General features: G+C 44.6%; 1 protein-coding gene and 1 long non-coding RNA gene across 4 annotated transcripts in view; one reads left to right on the top strand and one right to left on the bottom strand.

The window, feature by feature from the left end:
• Positions 1-254: 254 nt before the first annotated feature.
• FGD1 (FYVE, RhoGEF and PH domain containing 1) overlaps positions 255-20,590 on the top strand; it is a 75,409-nt gene continuing 55,073 nt past the window's right edge. For all 3 annotated transcript variants that reach the window (XM_072991389.2, XM_020792958.3, XM_072991388.2), the window contains exon 1: positions 255-868. In XM_072991389.2, coding sequence (XP_072847490.1) covers positions 739-868 — 130 coding nt within the window. In that variant the 5' untranslated portion in view covers positions 255-738. The remainder of the gene's footprint in view (positions 869-20,590) is intronic.
• LOC144587104 (uncharacterized) lies at positions 10,829-13,110 on the bottom strand. Its single transcript, XR_013542278.1, has 2 exons — positions 12,977-13,110; positions 10,829-10,968 (listed from the first exon to the last, which is right to left on the bottom strand). It is a non-coding gene; the product is annotated as an uncharacterized LOC144587104 (long non-coding RNA).

Genomic DNA, 20,590 nt, shown 5'->3' with positions numbered 1-20,590 from the left:
GTGTGTGGTGAAATCCCATTTCTGTCCAATTCTTTACTGAAAAAAAAAAAAAGACACGAGAGACTGAAGAGGAGGGCTTTGAAAATCTTGTCGCAAGCAATCTGCTCGCAGCGCCTGGCGCTGCGGTAGAAAAAGAGCCAGCCCCCCTCAGCAAGGAGTTGGGGGGAGTGTGTGGGAGAGGGAGGGGAGGAGGGAGGAGGAAACGCGGCGGCGGGGGAAGAAGGCGGCGGCGGCTGCTCGTAGCGGGGCGAGGGGGGGGGCTTGGAGCAGACACTCCAACGTGGATAAGCTTCCAGGCTTGCTTTCTGATACATTCCTGGCCAAGGCGATGCTTTTTTTTTTTTTGCAAGAGCTGTGCTGACTTGTTGCAAAGGATGTGTCTTTTAGAAAATAGATTGCAATAATCCATCTACAGACGAGGTTTATCCCACCGCCACCCCGTGCTTCCATTCTTTGCTCAAGCGTGGAGTGGATTTATCCGGTTGATTTGACTGCATTCAGAATCCCCCCCCCCGTTTCTCTCTTTTTAAAAACATTTTTATTGTTCACAGGTTTTGGGGTTTTTTGGGGGTGTGTGCGGCTTTTTTTGTGTTTTTTTGAGAAAGGGGCTCGGGCAACTTGATGGGGACTCCAAGCAGCCTGGCGTATGGGGAGCGCCCTCCGAGGGATTTTGGAGGGGATTGAAGAAGGCGGGCGGCTGGGTGGGGGGCTTCGGGGAGGGCTTGTTGCAGTGCGATCATGCAGAGGGCCAGCGTGATGGGGATGCCCACCCCGGAACCCAGCGGGTCTTATTCCCAGCAGTTCAAAGCCATGAGGTTCTCCTATCACATCGAAGGGGGAGCAGCGACTTCACCCCAGATCCGAGCCGGTAAGTGTCAGGGAGTAACAGGGGCGAGGATTGGCGGTGGCCGGGGCCCTTCGTCTATCCACATTTTAGAAACAAATGAGAAAGCCTCGAAACGGAGCAGAGATGGGGTGCTGTGCTCGCGGGGGGGGGGGAAACGAATCCTGGTTTTTACCCGCATCTCTTTAGTTGTTGTGCCTGTCGCTCAAAGTAAGGCGCCCTTCCAGCCGGAGCGCCTGAGTTCAGCCCTTGGCATTTGTGGCAGTGAAGTCCAATAGTTAGAAACAGCTCTGCTTTCTTCGGGGAGAGACATTTCTATTGACTAGTGTGAACTGGGAGACATTTGTGTATAAGCGCAGAGCTTGGGGTGAAGGAGCTCGACCAAATGGGGGCAGCACCAGCCCGGACCCGCCTTAGGTGGCACCCGCTTCGGTTAGGTGTAGTTATGAAAGGGTGGGTAGCTTTTATTTCTTCTGCCCCATCCTATGGAGTGTTGCTTTGAATAGCTTGCTTTGTAGTTTCCCGCCCCGAAGAGCTTACAGTGGTCGGGCTGCCCTCTTTGCTTCCCAACCTTCTTTGCCCTTGTCACAGCTTCCTTTTCCTTCTTTTCTCCCTGACCCCGGTCTAGCAGTTTGTCTTCCTGGAGGGCTCTCTCTAGTTTTCCTCTAGCCCTGCCATTTTGATTCCTTGCATCTTGAATCCTCCAAAGCCAAAAAGACTGAAAAAGAGCTTTGGGAAACAAAGAGATGTGCAGTTAACTTGTGGCGGAGGTTCAAAAAGACAGAAGGATTGTAAGAGCACCAGCTTCTTAACTTGTGCTCCCTCTAATTCCATCTCTGTCTTTTCTCCATCCAGACTTTTGTTGCTATATTTATGTCCATGTTTTCATATTTTTATTTATTGCCTAAAGTGGTTCACCCTGATCCTATGGCTATGCTTGGAAAGAACTTTCCCCATTATGAATCTGTTCAATCTTAGGCATGCCGGTGGAACTCCTTGCCCCTTGGTCACTCAGAAGTGTAAACCAGGGTTAATATAGAAGGGACTGGTCCTACATCTGGGCTACCCTTGTTAAATGAGATGGGATTTTGCAACCTGTCAAGAAGCAAATGTGAAAGGCAGGGTAGATATGTGTATCCCCCTCTCCTACCTCACCCACCACTTGCTGTGAAGCATCTCACATGAGATGCTGACACATCTGAGTCACCCTGACAAGTCTGGTATTCTTAGAAACAATCTGAAGCCTCAGAAGAGAGATGGGAGAGAAGACTGTAAAAAAAAAGGGGGGGGAGAAAACCCAAACTACAGTGTCTGTAAATAAGACCAAAGAAGACTTTTCTCTCTGCCATCTTTCTCCCCCCCCTCCATATGTTGGGATGGGCTGAACCTGCCTTAGAGCCTTGAATCTCCAGAAAGTGTCAGTATTGTATCACCTTATCTTCAAAGCTTTAGGCATCAAACTCTAATTAGGGAGTGGTGCTTCCTAGTGGTTAGAAGAGGGTGCTTGGGGGCCTGAATTACCGTCTTCTCTATTTAGTTTGAAGAACAAGAATGGAATAAGGTCTGAAAGTGCCCTGGTTTTGTTCCTAAGATTGGGCAGACCCGTCCCATCTCCGCCCCCTTTCCTTTGTTAATTCAGACTAGGGTGAGTTTTCTGTCTTCCTTCCCTTTTTCTTTTTTGCTTTCTGCCTGAGCCAGCTCCTGGTGGGACTGTGAATATGTGGGATGGGCACAGGCACTGTGTAAAGGAAACCACACAAGTCTTTCACCCCCCCCCAAAAAAATCAGTTTAGTTCATTTAAGCAACACTTTCTTAGTTTTAATCTTTTTTATTCCTTCAAAGCTAATCTAGTGATAGCAATTTACTAGTGTGCATTATTGTCTTCTCCTTTTCCTCTTGTTCTCACCTTCAACATATGATCTACCCACTAGGATAGACTTCCCTGTACTGTGGGGTAGAGAACCCAAGGATCTTACATCCCAGCCTTCCCCTGGCTCATGCCATGGACCCACCCACTTCACTCTTGAGCAAAAAAAGCGGGTTGTCTTGGCTGCTTTAGCAATCCAGGCCAGGATTGTTGGATGGCACAGACATGAGAATTATATAGAGGTGTGAATAGTAGATCGGTTACTATTGGGGAGGGGCTGCCTGGTTTTCTCTTTGCTTTTTGTTTTTCCCTTACATCAGACTGTCTAGCAGAGTGTATTTTACAACCCCCCACCAGCTAAAGAAACACTGGTGTCTGAACACTTCCACTGGAAATCATAGGCTCTTCTTAAGGATTGTGTTTATTCATCTCTCTTTCTCTCTCTCTTTGTGCCTGTATATGTGTATGTACACACACACACACACCACACACCACACACACACACCACACACACACCACACACACACACACACACACACACACACACACACACACACACACACACACACACACACACACACACACACAGAATTATCCTTCCATCTTGCAATCCAGATTTTCAGGCACAAAGGAAGCCTTGGTTTACTTCCTTCCAATAGGAGTTGGCTTGAGTTTATTGCTACAAAACAAAATGCCCTTCTCAAGAACAAAGTCAGCTGGAAATTCTGGCTGCTTTAGGAGGCAGAATCCTCTAGTGGTCATATTCAATAAAGAGCCAGGCAGGGGTCCTCTGGGCTTCCTCCAGAGTTCTCTAACAATTTTGATAGGTCACAGCGGAAGGACGCAGGAGATGACCACATGGTTCCCATGAAGAGACAGGAATCTTGTGGTTAGAGAAGGAGGTCTTTAGTGACTAAACTCATGGTTCCTCTGCGAAGCCTCAAAATGAAGTGGCAGGATTTAACACCGAAGATTCAGATATATTTGAAACCAATTAAACGAATGTTTAGATGCTGCTGTGGATGCAGGACAAGCGTGAGTTCTGTCAGGCCAGTTGTTGGCCATCTTTGTCCTGTGTTTGTTCCTTCTACAGTATTTGCTGCAATCATTCTGGCTCCGATTCCCTCCCCCATCATCCTTCGCTATGAAGCCTTTAGGGAAACACTGCTGGGTTGACATAAAAGCAAAGCCACATCCTGGCTCCAGAGAAAGCCGCTGAGGGAAATATCTAGGAGCCAGAACCTAGGCTCGGGAAGGGTGAGGAGGGCCTGGTCCTTCTGACCCATGTTGTGGAAGAGCCACACGGGCCAAAAAGACTAGGAATTCAGATCTCTTTGGCTCCAGGGCAGGAAACAGAGAGGTTCCAAAGTGAGTTTCCAGGGGGAAACCAGGTGTAGCGAAACTCAGCAGCAGATTTGTAATTTTGTCTTTGAGATAAATATGTGTTATGTGCCACCTGACTAATAGCAACCCTAATACAGTTTTCAAGGTGAGTTCAATATTTAAGGAGTGGTTTTACCAGTTCCACATGCCCAGTGAGCTTCCATGGCTGAGAGGGGGCTTGAAAGCAGGTCTCTTGAATTCTGGTCCATTATTTTATCCACTACAGTCACCACTCTAGGTACCCAGGATAAATAGAGAGATAGGAGGAGAGAAAAATTACGGCAGGGAAAGGGCCTCAGGGATGAAAGCAGAAAGCAAGATACAGAACTGTCAGATGTGAAAGAATATTGAGTCTGAGTGTTTAACAAACTGATTTCTTCTTTATAAATGTAAATAAATTTGCACATTACGAGTCTTAAGTGGTTTTTGAGGTACTTGAAGACATGTGAGGACACTTCCTTTAGGCATTTACCTGGGAAAATTCCTGTTGAAGTAAATGGGACTTAATTTTCAGACAGACATGAGTTAAATAGTACTTCATAACCACTGCTAATTGTTGAAATCAGAGGGCATCTTTACCTTTTTCTGCTCCTCAGTTTCTTATTACAGTAATGTATTGGCTCAAAACAGCCAAGTAAAATGAGGCAGCTGGTTTCACAGATTAATAAATGGTCTGGCTGGTCCTAAAAATTTTTCCAGGTAAATCTACTTGATCAACTCTTGCAAGCCTCTTTTTTAAAAGTGCCCAGAAGACTTTACCACCCTATTCCAGCACTGACAACTCAACCGGAGAGATGTTGTACAGTATTGTAATAATGATAATGGATGATGGGAGCTTGTATTTTGCCTTGTGTTACAGCTGACTCTCAAAATGTGGGGTATCAATACTTCACTTGACAATTGCCTGTTCCTCCTTGCCATGACCAGAATAAAGTTATATATAAGAAGAGGAGATGCCAGATTTGGAACTGGAAACTGGACAAGCTGCGAGAGAGACTAGAGAGAAGTACAAAATCTTTGGCAGTCAGTGGCTGGAGAAATTTTGATTCTTCAGATGTTCTGGCCTTTAGCTCCCAGCAGCCTCAGATAGGATGGCCAGTGATTGAAGGATTGTGTGAATTGCAGTCAGAGACACCTGGAGGACTATATCTTCCCTCCCTGTTCTGTTTTGAAAGATGCATAAAGCAATAGGTATCCGGTAGCATAAGGATGGCCAAGGTAGACAGAGATGCTCTATGGATTAGCCAGCAAGTACTCTTGTGCCGATATCTCAGGTGAATGAGAGGCCTCTCTTTCATCAAGGTTGCGTAGGAGAGCTTTCCATTTGATTGTTCTTCTTGATGCTGTGTGGGGTGTGTATGTGTGTCTCCACCCTTGGACACCAACATTTCTCGAGCGAATTCTGCCTATGTTGGGTTAGCAGCAGGAAACTCAGTCTCTGGTTGGAAATTGGAGTTACCTCTGGGAAATTCCTGCTGCCTTTCCTTGCTTGCAGTGCGATCGGGCCAGCCCCACCATTTTTTCCATCCATCTGGGTGAGAAGAGCTATCTTTAGAAAGGGGCCGGGCTGGGGAGCTCTGGGGCTGTAGTTCACTGTGTCAGCCACAGCTGCCAGACTCAAGAGTGGGGAGGGGAAACCAAGGCCTGTGCCCGGGAAGAACTTGAGGTTGGGAAGTGGGTGGCCGTTGAAGGCTGTATGCCGTTTGCTAAGGACTGGCTCCTAAGGCTTGTGGTGTCAGCAAGTAAAATAGTTTTAGGACGGGGCAGACTAACGGCTGATGCTGCGTCCCTGTAATGTTCCAGTGGCATCCCAGAATTCTAACAGCAACACTAAAACTATTATCCAGTCTCTTAATATAGTTATAAGGCTTTTGCCGGGCAAAGGAAGCTTTGCCTGGGGTTTACACTCACTCACTTGAATAGGCATGCTATAGGAAGTGTAGGGACTGACAAAAAAAGAAAGAGAATTGCTGAACAAATTGTATAACATATAATTAACTAGAGGTTGGAGAAATTACATTTTTGAATTATTCTCCAAGAATATCCTAGCCCAGTGGTCCCCAACATTTTTCCCACCACGGACTGGTTTAGTGTATGGGGAGATGGGGGGGACAGGCAGCGTCCGTGCGTGCAAGGGTGGCGTGTCCATGCATGGGTGTGTGTCTGTGCGTCCATGCATGTGTGCATGGGCAGGGAGTGAGTCTGTGCATGGAGGGGCTGTGTGCATCTGTGAATGTGTGGGTGGGTGTGAGTGCGTCTGTGTGTCCGTGGGCATGGGTGTGTGTGCGTGGAGGGCATGCATGCAGGGGGGGCATGAGATTTGTCTCCATGGCCGGGTCTTGCCAAGGCCACAGCCATGGCCAGGTACCGGGCTGTGGACCAGAGGTTGGGGACCCGTGCCCTAGCCGACATGCCTACTAGACTAGTGTACTCTGGGGGTTATAATTAAAAAAAATTCCAAACATTGCCAGCAGTTATTGCAAAATGCAGGTATGGTCCGTCACTTAGATGGTTATAAGAAAAGGGACTTACAGGTCTACTCGCCTGTGGGAGTCTTTTGGGTTCTTCACTAGAAGGTCTTTGTTCAGAAGATGGAATGTTACTTTTTGAAAGTATTTTGTTATGTGAATAAAACCTGCTGAGATGGCAAGTCCTTATTAGTACTTTGAACACCAGAGTACTCATGGCTTAGTTCCCATATAGAGTATAAAATCTCCTGAATGTGTGTCTTTTAAAAAAAAATTTAAGTAACATACTGTATGTAGGTCCAATGCTGCTTAATTTGTTCCCCCTTAATGGGTGTTGTAGACATTGCAGGAAACGTGGGTGGCTGCCTCCCACACTTCCTCGACTGTAGTAAAGAAAGCTGTTGCTGGAACAATTGGGGGGGGGAAGGTGTGGAGGGAGCTTATTTTCCAGTTAAAAAGAGAACCGGTTCCCCCACAACTTACATAAAGCAGCAAAGCTGTAACAAGAAATGTTCATTCACTAACTGTTACTGGTAGTGATAAAGAGACCATTTAGGACTACAGCTTTGTTATTGTTAAGTAATATCATTGCCCCTTGCCACATGAAAAAGTAAAGAGTGTCACTATTCCTTTTTAGCATGTTAACCCCAAATTCTGAATATAACTGAGCACATTATGTGCAGGGTTAGCATCAGGGGTCTGCATTTTCAGCCGTGTCAGCTGCCTCAAAGCCCCAACCAAGTCCTCCCAGGGTAGCTGGACCTACAGTGTTACAGGTGATGCCGTATTGGTGCACTGTGACTTGCAGAATAAGCTCCTATGTGCGGAGGGGTCTTGAAGCAGGAGAACCTTCCCTCACAAGCTTGAAGCTGGCCTTGCATATTTGCAAATGTCTTCTACACTTCTCTGGATCCTGCCACAAAGAATACCAAAGTTGTTGATCTGGAATAAAATCATGCTCATTAAAGGGGGAAAATCTCCATCTGTAATAAATATTGTTTAGTAGGAATACTGTATATAAATAGCTTTGTGTTCTACAGCAGTAAATTGAAGACAGATTTCTCTTGCTGTTCTATGGTCTGTAAAGACATGAAGCAAGAGAAAGAAAAAGAGGCAGAAACAAATTATTAAAAATGTGGTTTTGATATAATTCTCTCCAATTTCTGTATTTCCAAATAGTTCCCATGCTTTGGAGGAAGGACTAGATGAAGTAGAAGATGTGCAGGGTATAAAATTGGAGATGGGTGATGGAGAATTGGTCTGAGATCTCACACCAGAAGAGGGAGCAACCCAAGCTGGTTGACCCTGGTGTCACTACAAAGACTACCTTATATGATGTCCCCCCCAACATGCACAACAGAAGAGAGTAAAAGCACAATGTGCCCCAACACGTGTGCCTATGTCGCACACATGCAAGGACCCTGTTCCAGAGTCACTCTGGGCAACCCTTTGGGAAGGGATCCGATTTCACTGTGTGTACATAAACGTTGCTCCAGAAGAGTCAGTTTCTTCCAGGGAGCCAGCAGGACCCATCCCATTCCTCCCTCCCTCCCATCTCACCTGACAGGCTGCCCTTTTAGGTATGAATGACATGAAAGTCAAAAAGGTAGAGCTACAGGCTTGAAAGTGACTTCTAACATTTATCTCATAAGTCACAGTTTCCCTGTTTGGGGCTTATATACTGCTGGTGAGTTACACTGCATATTTTCTGCTCCGTTGTGGCAACAGGTTGTCGATTCCAAGCCCTTTTTTTGTGATAGTTCTCCTTCCATTAAAGTTGGTGGAAAGCGTTTGAGAGGGTAGTGGTGCCAGGACTAGGAGTGGTGCAAAGTTAAAGCATTGATAAGAGTTTGTGAGTTCAAAAGTGCATATGCCCAATTCTTATCCTTGATTCAGTTTTCATTCTTGCTGTTTCCTGGCATACTGGTGAAATTTGCTAGGTTCTCAGCCACTGTACTACAATGGAAGGGCTTCTGCCAAATCTGACACTTCTTTGCTGGTGTAACATCAGCGTAGGATCGTACACCAAGACTGCACTTTTTGCATTCATCCTTTGTAAATGGGTCTTTCTTTTTCCCTTCTTTCCTTTCTTCCTCCCCTTGTCTGTCCCATTGTATACATGTGTGTAAGAGAAGATCCCTGAGTACCCAGTTAGATCTAGAAATACATTATGGTAAAAATGCCTAGCCAGGATTCTAGCACTGTAATGAAGTAGGAATTCCTGCCATTTCTAGCTATTCCTGTTATTCCAGCCTCCAGTCTTAGTGATTAAACTTTTCGTCTCTCTTTCTGCTGCCTCCGACTTCCTATTCTTGGACATACAAAGAGTTAACTCCCCTCCCCAACATATACAACAGAGCAGGGTGAGGGCAGGATACATCCTGCTACACCACCCACATTTGGTTTCTCACTTCCCTCCCTCCAACCCCTTTTTTCCCCTTCTGCAATAACCCTTAATATGTTCCATATGGGGATCTGTGGTGCACACAGAAGCTTCCGATAGCCCTGGAGCTATAGAGTTGCTGGGATGGAAGAGCAAGGGATCCAGGATCACCCTTAACCGCCCTCACCCTCTTCCAGCCCCATATGTTGCTTACATGGGGTTTCTTGTTTTGAGTTGTAGATGCCTGTGGGGAGGGAAGGAGGGGGATGCACTGCAAGCTGGTACGAGGATTGCTGGTTCTCCTTGCCAAGTGGTGCAAAGCCTGGTCATATTCCAGAGTTGTTCCCAGATTCTGTTTTGTTTTTCAGCTGCATACAGAACATTGGGGTTCACAGAACACTCAAGATTTTGTTTGCTGGATGTGGGGCCTCCTGAGGAGGCTTCTGTAGATAGCTACTGACTTTGCCTTTAGCGGGCAAAGTTAATGAACCCCCTGAGGGGGTTTGTGAGAACGGATCTTTTTTTCCAGACCCAAGAATTTTGACCCAGAGGCCTAGTACATTCTGGGTAGTGAATGTCCAGCAGCAAGACTACTATCCTGTCTCTTGTTCCTGCCTGAAATTGGTGCCCTGTAATTTTTGCAAGCAGGCCTTTAATTTGCTGTATGCTGGACACAGGAGAGAGAAAAAGAGAGGATTGTTAGGGTGGAGTTGGGAGGCAGAGTGCAACCAGCTCAGATTTTTAAGTGAAGGAGCAGATTGCCAGGGCCTGATGTTGCATGTTGAAATGTGAGACTTCCTTGGACTGAGTGGGAAAAGCTCCCAAACCTATTATTCTTGAGCCAGCTAAACTCTACATCCCTGGTCTGAAATCCCTTCCTTTTGACAATGTGGTGGCTCAGTCAGCAGTAATTTATGTGTGTTTCAATTAGGGCAAAGGACTTGGAAAGTAGACAAGGCCCCACAATAACGGCAGCATCTTTTTAACGGTTGCTGTGCGGCTGCGAATATTTAGATTGTGTCACATGAGAGAGATGTAGGATACCCATTCTAATTCTGCTAATGTGGATTGTTTCCATCTTTTGGTGAGAAGACCCTTCTCTTTTAATAACTGTTAGAAGGGAACAGCCATTTTTTAAATACTTGTTTCTGTCGAAGGTTGTAGATTCCCACCACTATGATCTTCCAGTTATTGTTTATGGGTGGTTGAAGGGGTTCTAAACAAGTTAGCCATTTTAAGATTCAGACCTGGAATGTTGATTATATTCCCCAGTTAAAACAAAGTACAGAGGTATTACATCTATACAGTTTTAGCTCCCTCTTCATTTTCCTGCAGCATTGCAGGCCCTACCATGATGGTTGCTGCATTTGTTTTTATTCAGATTTGTCCAGCAGTGTGGAAGACGGAGATTTTGGGAAGTCTTTGGGTCCGAGTGCCAAATCTGATGTCAAGTCTTTAGTACCAAATAAGCTTTTATCCCCAGAAAAAAAGGAGGGGGTGGGTGGGTTCTGTGTGTGGAAGTCTGGGGCTTGTGAACCACCTATGTTTGGCCTTTCTCCTGAGTATTTGATGGTCACCACAGATTTGGAGTTGTGGCCAATATGAAAATAATGGTGAGCCTGCCCCGCCTTCCCGAACCCCTCCACCTCCCACCCTCTTGAAAACCCTCCCTACCTCTTCCGCCACCATTGGCCATTATTTATCTGCCTCTCCTGCATCTTCTGGTGAGTGCTGCAAAACGTCATCTGGGTTTACCATGTTCTTCATTAAAAGAATAGGGGCTGGAAAATGCGACTCAGAAAAAATGGGTCCAAGTTGTGAACTGAGTCCGAATCATTGAAAAAAAAAAACCCACATTGAGTCGATTCAGAGCTGAGTTGCTTGTGGAGCTTAAGTCTGACTTGACAGTGAGTTGCATCACTCAAGCCGCATCCCTAGTGGATGATGTCTTCTGTAGGTTTTGAGAATTTTTTTCCTGTTCTGTTCCAGTTGACTGGCTGGATAGCTCGGTGAGTTGGGTACCTGGTGACAGAGGCAGAGGTTGCAAGTTTGATTCCCCAACTATGCTTCCTGTGGGAGAAGAGCCAGCTTGTGTAGCCTTGGGACAAGCTGCACAGTCCCAAGAGAAAGGAATGATCAACCACTTCTACCTAGAAAACCCTGGAAAGGGTTGGCATCACTGACTTGACAGCACATAATTATTAGTATCTATTCTGGCTGGCAAGAAGATTATCATATGGGATTTTTGATAACCTGCTGCTTAAAAAAAAAGCAAGAGGGTATATAACCTGGAAGAGGTCAGAGGGAAACCAAGGAGAAGAATTACAAATGCTTGCACTAGCTAGCTAGCTAGCTAGCTAGCTAGCTAGCTAAATAAATAAATAAATAAATAAATAAATAAATAAATAAATAAATAAATAAATAAATAAATAAATAAATAAATAAATAAATAAAGTGAAAAAATGCTCCCTATAGGATTCTTTAAATATGTACAGTACACAGTTTAAGTACTGTCAATAGGTAACTGCTGCAAATGGTGGCAAGCTGCTGAAACAAACAAACAGCCAAAAAATGAATAAATCCTGTTTTTTTCTGGATCAGCCAACAAAGGGTGTGATTTGCATTTTTATTCTACCCAGAATTCCTTGAATGGCAGGATTCCCCCCCCCCACTCCCTTCCCCCATTTTTGTCTATCAGGTGACAGCTTTATGTAGGTGACTCCTGGATGGATTTGACACAAATACTGCCAGGCAGATACTGCCTTGGATTGGCAGGGAAGCCGCCTGCTGCTAAGAGCCCTGAAACCTTATCAGTCCTTGGCAGGCTAGGAATGGCAACCCTCCCTGTCGTTTGTCTTCCCCTCTCCTCCCCGCTTCTCACTCCACACAGAATTAACGTGTGCCCTATGTTCTATAAGCTCCCTAAAACTTCAGTGGATACTGTCGCCTGTTTCTTTTTCCCTCTTTGTAGAAAGATCTATTGATGGTGTACGAAACCCTTTTTCCGACTTTCCTGTTCCTGTGAGGGATTTTCCTGCCAGTGCCCTTCTGGTTTCAGTTTGTTTGCAAACAGTTGAAAGAAAATGGAGCTTGATTGTTCTACTTACACTTTTTGTATGCAAGTGGTATTGGGGGTGATATTTCTGGCTATCCCAGTGGCGCCCTACATTGATTCTGTGCTAGGGTCTGGATCCCTTTCTCTCTTCCACACTATCCCCCCCCCTCTTACCTCCTCCTGATTCCTGCCCCTGCCTTCATCTTATCCGTATCAGTGTCTAATCCCTGCTTGGAGACTCATTAATCTGTTTGACTCTGCAGGGCTTGTGTTACTGGAGTGGGGGCTTATGAAGTGGGGGGTGGGATTTGGGGGAGATGGAACTTAACAGCCTTCTGAGAGCTGCAGCCAGAGCCTTGGGCTAGAACAAGGGGGGGGGAGGGAGCCCTGGGGTCAGGGCCCTGGGGAAGAAGGAACCCTGCCATCTGTTCCTTTCAGTCCACAGTACAGATGGCATCAGCCGTTCTGAGGAACAGGTAACCCACTGGGAAATATAGAGGGAGGGATGTGTGTTTTTTCTTTTTTAAATTTCTATGGGGTAGTGAATGGGTAGGGAGGGTTGGCCATTTGCTACTTGACCAGCTGCCCCCCCCCACAATTGCCAAAAGTCAGGTTTATATGGAAAGTGCTAAAGGATTTCTTCATCCCACCCCACCCAGCTTAAATTTCGTCATTGTCTAGCTGTAGGAGCACGCCTGTCAATTTATGCAGAAGCATAAAGTCCGTCTCCCACAGAGCTTTTACCCCACGTTTTGAAAGCCGAGAAAAGAGCAAAGGGAGAGCCTTGCGTGAGCAAATGCAGTTGCATGTGCTTGACCTAAGTTGCTGTTGGGGAACGGACTGGAACAAGATTGATCCTGGCTGAAGTCTGCCAGAAAACGCTGCTTTCTTCCTGGGACTCCTTCTGTCACCTCCTCACCCACCAGATGTGTGGAGCTAGTTATGGTTACTCAGCTGCCAAGGGAAGGGACTCACCTTTGTGTGCTCCAAAATCCAGCAAATTCTGGGCTTGGCAGTGTACTCTGAGGTTAAGCTCTTGTGAACCCAAGCTTAAACTGTGTTCTACCCCTCCCAGCGTGTGCTTGAAGCAGCCCCGAGGCTTACTCCTGACACGGGGTGTGGTACGGAAGTGCAGCAGGCGTGCCAGTGCTGGCAAAGTGATGGCCCACAGGTGAGGTCATCAACAGGGTTAAGGTGGAACTGAGATTTTAGGCACCGGAGAGGGAATGTTCCATTGCCAGTCCCTATGAAATTGCATTATTTATAATAATATAATTATCATCATCTTAGAACTGCAGAGCTGGAAGGCGCTCTATGGGTCTTTGAGTCCTGTCTCTGTCAAGGAGCAATAGTGAGGAATCAAACTCCCAGCCTCTGGCTCTAAGCTATCCAGCAGTTTGTGCCTTCAGACCCAATTTTTGCAGAAACTATTGCAGATTCTGTTGAAAGATAAAACAAAAAAATGTAAAGTACGGTAGTTACATTTCTATTTATAAGCTATAGCATTACATTATGGAACTCACTGCTGTGGTATGTTGCAAGTGATATAACTGAATTTAGATAGATTGGTAGCTCTCTGAATCTTCGTAAATCACAGAAAAGGATGGGGAGGGTGAATCTGTGGAGAGGGGCTGAATCCTTCCGGGTGGTCTTTCTATACACCACTGCAAAGGTGACACGTTACAGAGAACATTGTTTCTCTATCTGTGGATGGGATAGCTGGAATCACAGCAAGAAAAGTTGCTTCATTTTATTCAAAATTCTAGGAATAGTTTTGCAGTTTTTTTTGCATATTTCACTTTCAGTATCCAGAATGTTTTATAAAGCAGTGTTTTACTATGACAAAGATAGCTATTGTCCCTGCTTTACATATAGTCAACTGTGGAGCTAGCAATGTGTGGTTCTGCTAGACCTGGGTATTAGAACACGAGTTGCTGCTGAAAGACTATTAAGGATCTATGGGGATTTAAGCAGAGCCAGTCTGATCATTGGGCAAAGTGAGGCAACTGCCTGAGGCTTCATGTTGTGGGAAGCAGTGAGGGCACCCTTCCCTCATTGTGAGTTCTCATGATCTCTCTGGCTGTTCTCCTTTCTCAGGTGCCGCTTGTTCTGGGACCCCTAAACTCATCTGATGCCTCGGGACGTTTTGGACAAAATTATTCTCTTCCCATTCCTGAGATAAGATGCTAGTCTTCTTTAGCGGCTGGTCTAGTCAGCCTCTGTATGTGGGACTGGACAGGTGCTGCCATCTTGTCTTTTTTCTTCAAGCAGCCATATGTGTTAAGCTGGCCGTGGATTTAAACCAGAGAAGCAATAGGAAGAGGAAAGTCGGGCTCTTCCTTCCTGCTCTTCCCCCCCCTTCCCATATCATTTACTCTTTCCCCAGCTGTTGGTCTCTCGTTGGGGTTCTGGAGGTGGAGGTCAAGGTAACTGGGAGAAAAACAAGTAGGAAAGTGTTGAGAACCAAAAAAAGGCAGATGGGAGTCGGTTTCAACACTACCCACTTTAAATCCCCCCTCTCCTTTTTCATAGGAATTCAGTACGACTGATGTTCCGACACACAGCTTTCCGAACTTGGGAAAATGTTCTTGAATTACAGCTCTGAGAAGCTAAGACCATTGGCTGTGCTAGCTGGAGCTTTTGTATTGGTATTGTGAGGACATCTGGGCCCCCAGGTTGTGCTGCACAGGGGTTTCTGTTGCCTGTAGTGCGCCTCTCAGTGAAACTGAGTTACCCACAACTGGCTGAAGTTCCACATTGGGTGTAATAACTCCCTAGCATTCTACTAATACGGGGTTTCCTCTCCTACATTTGATTATGCTGTGTCTCGATGTGTCTGATACGGTTGCTTTTTGCCAAAGATAAAAGACAATACATAGACATGGACACTCGTGGGCAAATGAATAATTGAGAGATATGTTCTGTTCTACATCTGTTGTTGGTAACCTCCAGGCAAACGCATGATGTGATATGCTTTTGTATGCATCTCCATGACAGATTTATAGCGGTTTATACCATTTGAATTACAATCTCTCAATTCGATGGGATCCTGGGATTTGTCTTTTGGTATGATTATTTGCTGTAGTTTAGAGAGCAGGGGTCCAGATGTTTTTGGACTTCAACTCCCAGAAATCCTGGCCAGCAGAGGTGGTGGTGAAGGCTTCTGGGAGTTGTAATCCAAGAACATCTGGAGGCTCAAGGTTGGGGACCACTGGTTTAGAGGACTGCACTGAAGCTGTCACCAGAGTACAGATCTGAGGATTCTGGAGGATGGTGCCATGGCCTCAAAGGGATATAACTGTATAATATAGATATATATCTCAGGCTGCCTTTATTCCCACCTTGCATCAGCAGCTGCTATAGCAGAACACCACACATCATGATTAAATTACGTCGTGTGATCTGTTCAGCCACGTAGATATTATGCAGAAGAGTCACTGTTCCATATTTCCCATAAATTTTAGCTAGGCCCTGAAGCACAGAGGAAGGGCTAGTGATGGTTAGTTAGTTTCAGATGTTCTTGGAAGAAACAGATTACTTTCACCAGGAGTGGGAAGCCTTTGGCCCTCCAGCTGTTTTGAAACATAAGCTCCTTCAGTCCCTTAGCATTGGCCATGCTGGGTGAGGGTGGTGGAAGTTTTAGACCAGAACGCTTTCCGCCCCTGAATCCATTCCTCTGTAATATCAGGCTGGAGTTTGGGATTAGAACAGTTTTTATTTATTTATTTATTTATTTATTTATTTATTTATTTATTTATTTATTTATTTATTTATTTATTTGATTTATATCCCGCCCATCTGATAAATCTATACCACTCTGAGCGGCTAACAACAAGTTCTGTAGCATCCTTCTGAGCAGGTCCTGAGAGATGGTAGGAGGTCAAGACGGTTCTGCTCCTACTTGCAGAGTCAGCTCCAGACAATGTTGGCCCTGAGGACTTTCTTTTTGGCTCTAAGACTACTCAGCTACAGGGCACCATTCTGTCCCCACCCCTCATATTGTGTTTAACATATACCGTATTTTTCGCTCCATAAGATGCACCTTTCTATAAGACGCACCAATTTTTTAGGAGAAGAAAACAGGAAAATATAATCTGTTTTCTTCGCTCCATAACACGCACAGACTTTCCACCCCCCTGTTTTGTGGGGGAAAAGTGTGTCTTATGGTGCGAAAAATACGATATTTCAAGGAATTGGACAAGATTGTCTGTGAGCACTTTTTAAATGTTGTATGCTGACAAATACCCAGGTGTAGTTCTTCCAGCATCACTGGAAGACCGAACTGTATTATTCTGGGCCTATAGATCCATGTGCTCTGAAACGGTGCACTCTTACTTAAGCTAGACTTGGGTTCTGGCTCGCATCTGCTCCCTTCAGCTGGTGCCTCCAAAAAGAAAAAGGGCACCCATTTCCTAATACATGTATATACGTGTCTGCTGTGTTGCTCATCTTTTCACGGGGCGATCCCGCCACCTTAAAGAGGCAGGTAGGTTCCTGTTTGAGCAGTGCTGATTAAATCTGTTTGGCCTGGCGGTTGCTAGGAACAGAGCCAGCTGGAGGAATTTTGACTTCTTTCCTGAAGTTCTTGGGATCTACAAAGCTGTTTGGGTGCCCGCAAAGCAAGATTGCAGCTGCACGGACTTCCACGAGAGTAAGAGGCGTGTAGATTTCTGGGGTCATATCCTTTCCTTTGAGACAGAAAAGAGGGAAAACTGGTTGGTACTTTGGGTATTACTAAGGCTGGTGGGATAGGAGCCTGAAAAATCTAGTTTGGTCATAATGTGCTTAGGAGTTTTGCTGAAGTTAATTTGAAATGTATAGTAGCTTAAAAAGCCTTCCGGTAGCTTCTTAGTGAATTGTTGTCCTTGAGCAGCTGCAGCCATTTTTTTACGTAATTTTTTTACCTCAGACATCAAAATGTCTTAGACCAGACGTGTTTGGAGGTTAAGAGCCCTAGTTCTGTCACCCTGCCCCATTTTGTGTGTGTCAATGACGGAGAAGATCATAGAATTGTTGGACTGAAAGAAACATAAAAGGCAATCTCATGGAATTCAATTAACTATCTTTAACATGATATTTGATTTCATTGCAACTTATGCAACCCTCAAATTGTCAGTTCAATAACAATAGCTGTCAGATGGTCCCCTAGAAAAAATAAGAAAGAGAACAGATTATATCTTTATTTTAGACTATCATCTGTTTGCTTGAGAATTTAAAGTTCTTAACCTTCTTAGTACAAAGACCAATAATTTGACTAGAGATCTCAGGCTTGTGGACCATAACAACAGTAGGAAACCCCCTGCTGGTTAATGTTTGATACTTCATATATATTCATAGAACTTGCTCTGTGATTCAGAGACAGCTATTAATGCTTTGGGGTCCTGTTGAAATCCAAGGAATAAATTAAGTGACTAACTTTAATCTCTTAAGTGCAACTAACCATATTTCTGAATTAGTCTCATAATATCTTATTCTTATTTAATACCTTAACTGATGGCTTCCTTTGGATCACAATTAAAAGTATTTTCAGTCCCTTGTCATTCAAAGCCCTTCATTTTCAGAGATGGACTTCCACAACAGCTCATTTTGTGGGTGTATCAAACTCAACTTTTGAATACCCTTCTCAGCTTTATCTAAGAGGAACATACATTAACATCTAGGTGCCAGAGAAAGTGTTTCACCAGAACCCTTATATTCTACAATATATTCCTTACAGATGTGCCCTTTCTATTCTGTGACCAGTCACAGATCTTTATTCTGTTATCTCTTCTGTAAAGATTTTTCAGCATTACCCAACATTCTTCTTTTCTGCCCCATGCCTCCTCAACAAAATTAAGGCTTTCTCAATAGCTAACTTCTCTCTATCTTAATGTAGGGTTTTGTTTTGTTTTTAATCTGGACTTCCTTTTCTATGGCTTAATGGAGAATGGTTATCTCCTCTATCTTCCTCACTGCAGGGGTGTCAAACTTCTTTGAGGACTGTAGCCTCAGTGTATCTCTTGTCCTTTTCTAGTTTGCTTAACCTTTGGTCCCAGTTCCTGTCTTTATAAGTCATGCATCTAAACTGTTTTATTATCTGTGCTGCTGTTGTCTGCTCTGGTTTGTCAGTAATATCTTTCTTCAGATGTGATGCCGAACAGGATGACTCAGTGGTGTTTTAGCTGAGGCCTAACCCATATGGAGTTTGTGTGTGTTAGTGCCAACTCAGTTCTGCTCCGCATAGGAGGCACATTGTATAAACAGAAACTTCTTTGGTAACCATTTACCATAGATGGCAATGACTAATCTTGTACAATGTAAGCAGCTGTCTGTAAAAATGTACGTATAGTGTAAGGAAATGGATTTTATATTCTTGTGTTTTGGGTGTTTGTGCTTCTGGTCCTTTATTTCTAAATCCCCTTTCTGGACTATCACACCTTCCTGAGTGTGTACAAAACACAGGAATGGCATTGCATAGTCAAGAGATGAGACTAGGTTCCACTGACCCATAGTGTTATAATGTTGTCTCTTACATTGAGTTACCGTTGAAGAATTAACATGGCAGGTCCAAGTATAGTGCTTTTATTTATTCCCTCCACAAACAGTATACGTAGTCGTTTCATTCATTCCCTCCCTTGGCCTTAAGAAAGAGCCTCAGAGTTTCTGAGTGCAATCTTAGGGTTCATATCTGCAAGGAGCAGAACTGAATAGTAAAGCTTTTCCTGGATTACCTCAAGGTACACAGACGGGGAGGCAGAATGGTACGTTTGAAGACTTGCTACTTTAAGAACTCCTACGTAGCACACAGAAAATAAGCACTTCAGTTAGAAAGGTTTTGTTCAGACTCTTCCCTGACACACTAGTTTTCTACTTGCAAAGGATTTTTTCCCTAAATTTTCAGCTACATACACACTGGAAAAACACTTTTGCTGATTGTACAATCTATATGAAAATGAGTTATCTATGCTGTAGGAACTGTGAACATTTTAAACTTCATGGTTATATATCTCAAGATGTAAGGACATGCTTCAGGCACTTTTGGGAAGGAGCTTAGAATTCTCAGGGTGCAATTAGGCTGCTTACCTAATATATTTAGATTATATTTATAGGTTTTCTGCAGTTGGTTTGGACAGCAGCTGGGCTGGGTTGGGGGTGTATTTTAAAGGGAAAAACAGCAGAGAGGAAAGCATCAATTCATTACCTGTGTGCTACAAAAATTGATGCTTTTGAATTGTGGTGCTGGAGGAGACTCTTGAGAGTCCCCTGAACTGCAAGAAGATCAAACCTATCCGTTCTGAAAGGAACCAACCCTGAGTGCTCCCTGGAAGGACAGATCCTGAAGCTGAGGCTTCAATACTTTGGCCATCTCATGAGAAGAGAAGACTCCCTGGAAAAGACCCTGATGTTGGGAAAGTGTGAAGGCAAGTGGAGAAGGGGACGTCAGAGGACAAGATGGTTAGACAGTGTCATCGAAGCTACCAACATGAATTTGACCCAACTCCGGGAGGCAGTGGAAAACAGGAGGGCCTGGCATGATCTGGTCCATGGGGCCATGAAGAGTTGGACACAACAACTTAACAACAGCAACAGTCCCATTCTGAACACTTACAGTTGTCGCTAGCTGCCTTTTGCCAAAATGGAAGGGAAATCTGATCATGGATTTCCCTTACCTCAACCAGTTTGGGCCAAAGCACTGGAAATGTGTGTCCTTGCTTTTTGAATTGCTAGTGACTCTTCTGGATGCTGAACCTCTGTAATCTTACACTTCCTTATTTGTCCTGCAGCTGCCTACTTTTGATTCACCCTGTTTGGGTTCTCTTTGTTAGTTATAATGCTTTGTTTGGCAGAAGTGGACAGTAGTAAGCAGGAATTAAACCCAGCTGTGGAGCAGACCCTGGACGCTGTCCTGGGTTGATGAGGCCCCTAACTGCAGGCAGGTTGGGCTGGTTGGGAAGATAATAGCAATGGAAAGCACCCCAGGGATGCATTCCGAAAGCTGGCGAAAGCAAGCAAGGGAGAATGGACTAGGGGGATGGGGAAAGGAATATGGGTTGCCAGGCACGAAGGGTCAGGGCTGCTTGATGGAGATCACGAAAGCTGTGAAGCTGACCTGTTGTTGCCATTTTCAGATACTGCTCACGGACGATCAAGACACTGGACTGAGACCAATCAGAGCTTTCTTGAAGAAAGCCACCCACTTTTTAAACATTTTCCATTCTGACTGAATTTAGCCCATTTTCCAGATCTGTAAAACTATGATTTCTTAACAGGCAGAGACTGGTGCACGACTTGGAAAAAAAAAATCCAGTTTTAATCATGATGCCTGGGCATAGCTGAGGTTTTCATCTCTCCTCCCCCAGAACCACTTTGAATTCCACCCTCTAGTTTCCATAGTTGTGTCATCTGTTTGATAATAGCGTGGATTCAAACATGCTAAAACTATTAAACTCACGCTGAACCATTCTGGAGCCAAGAGCGTCATTCATAATTGCTCTTTGATGACAGTTTTTCAGCCAATAAGTGAATCACTTTGTTTCAGTTCCTCTTAGCTTTTATATGAATATATTACGCAGGATCATGTCAAACATCATGTTGAATTAAAAAGCAAAG

This window comes from Pogona vitticeps, chromosome 2 (assembly GCF_051106095.1).
Source record: "Pogona vitticeps strain Pit_001003342236 chromosome 2, PviZW2.1, whole genome shotgun sequence".
Classification (NCBI taxonomy): Eukaryota; Metazoa; Chordata; class Lepidosauria; order Squamata; family Agamidae; genus Pogona; species Pogona vitticeps.
The sequence above is the reverse complement of the archived record's forward strand: the minus strand, read 5'-3'. Positions and strand labels throughout refer to the sequence as shown.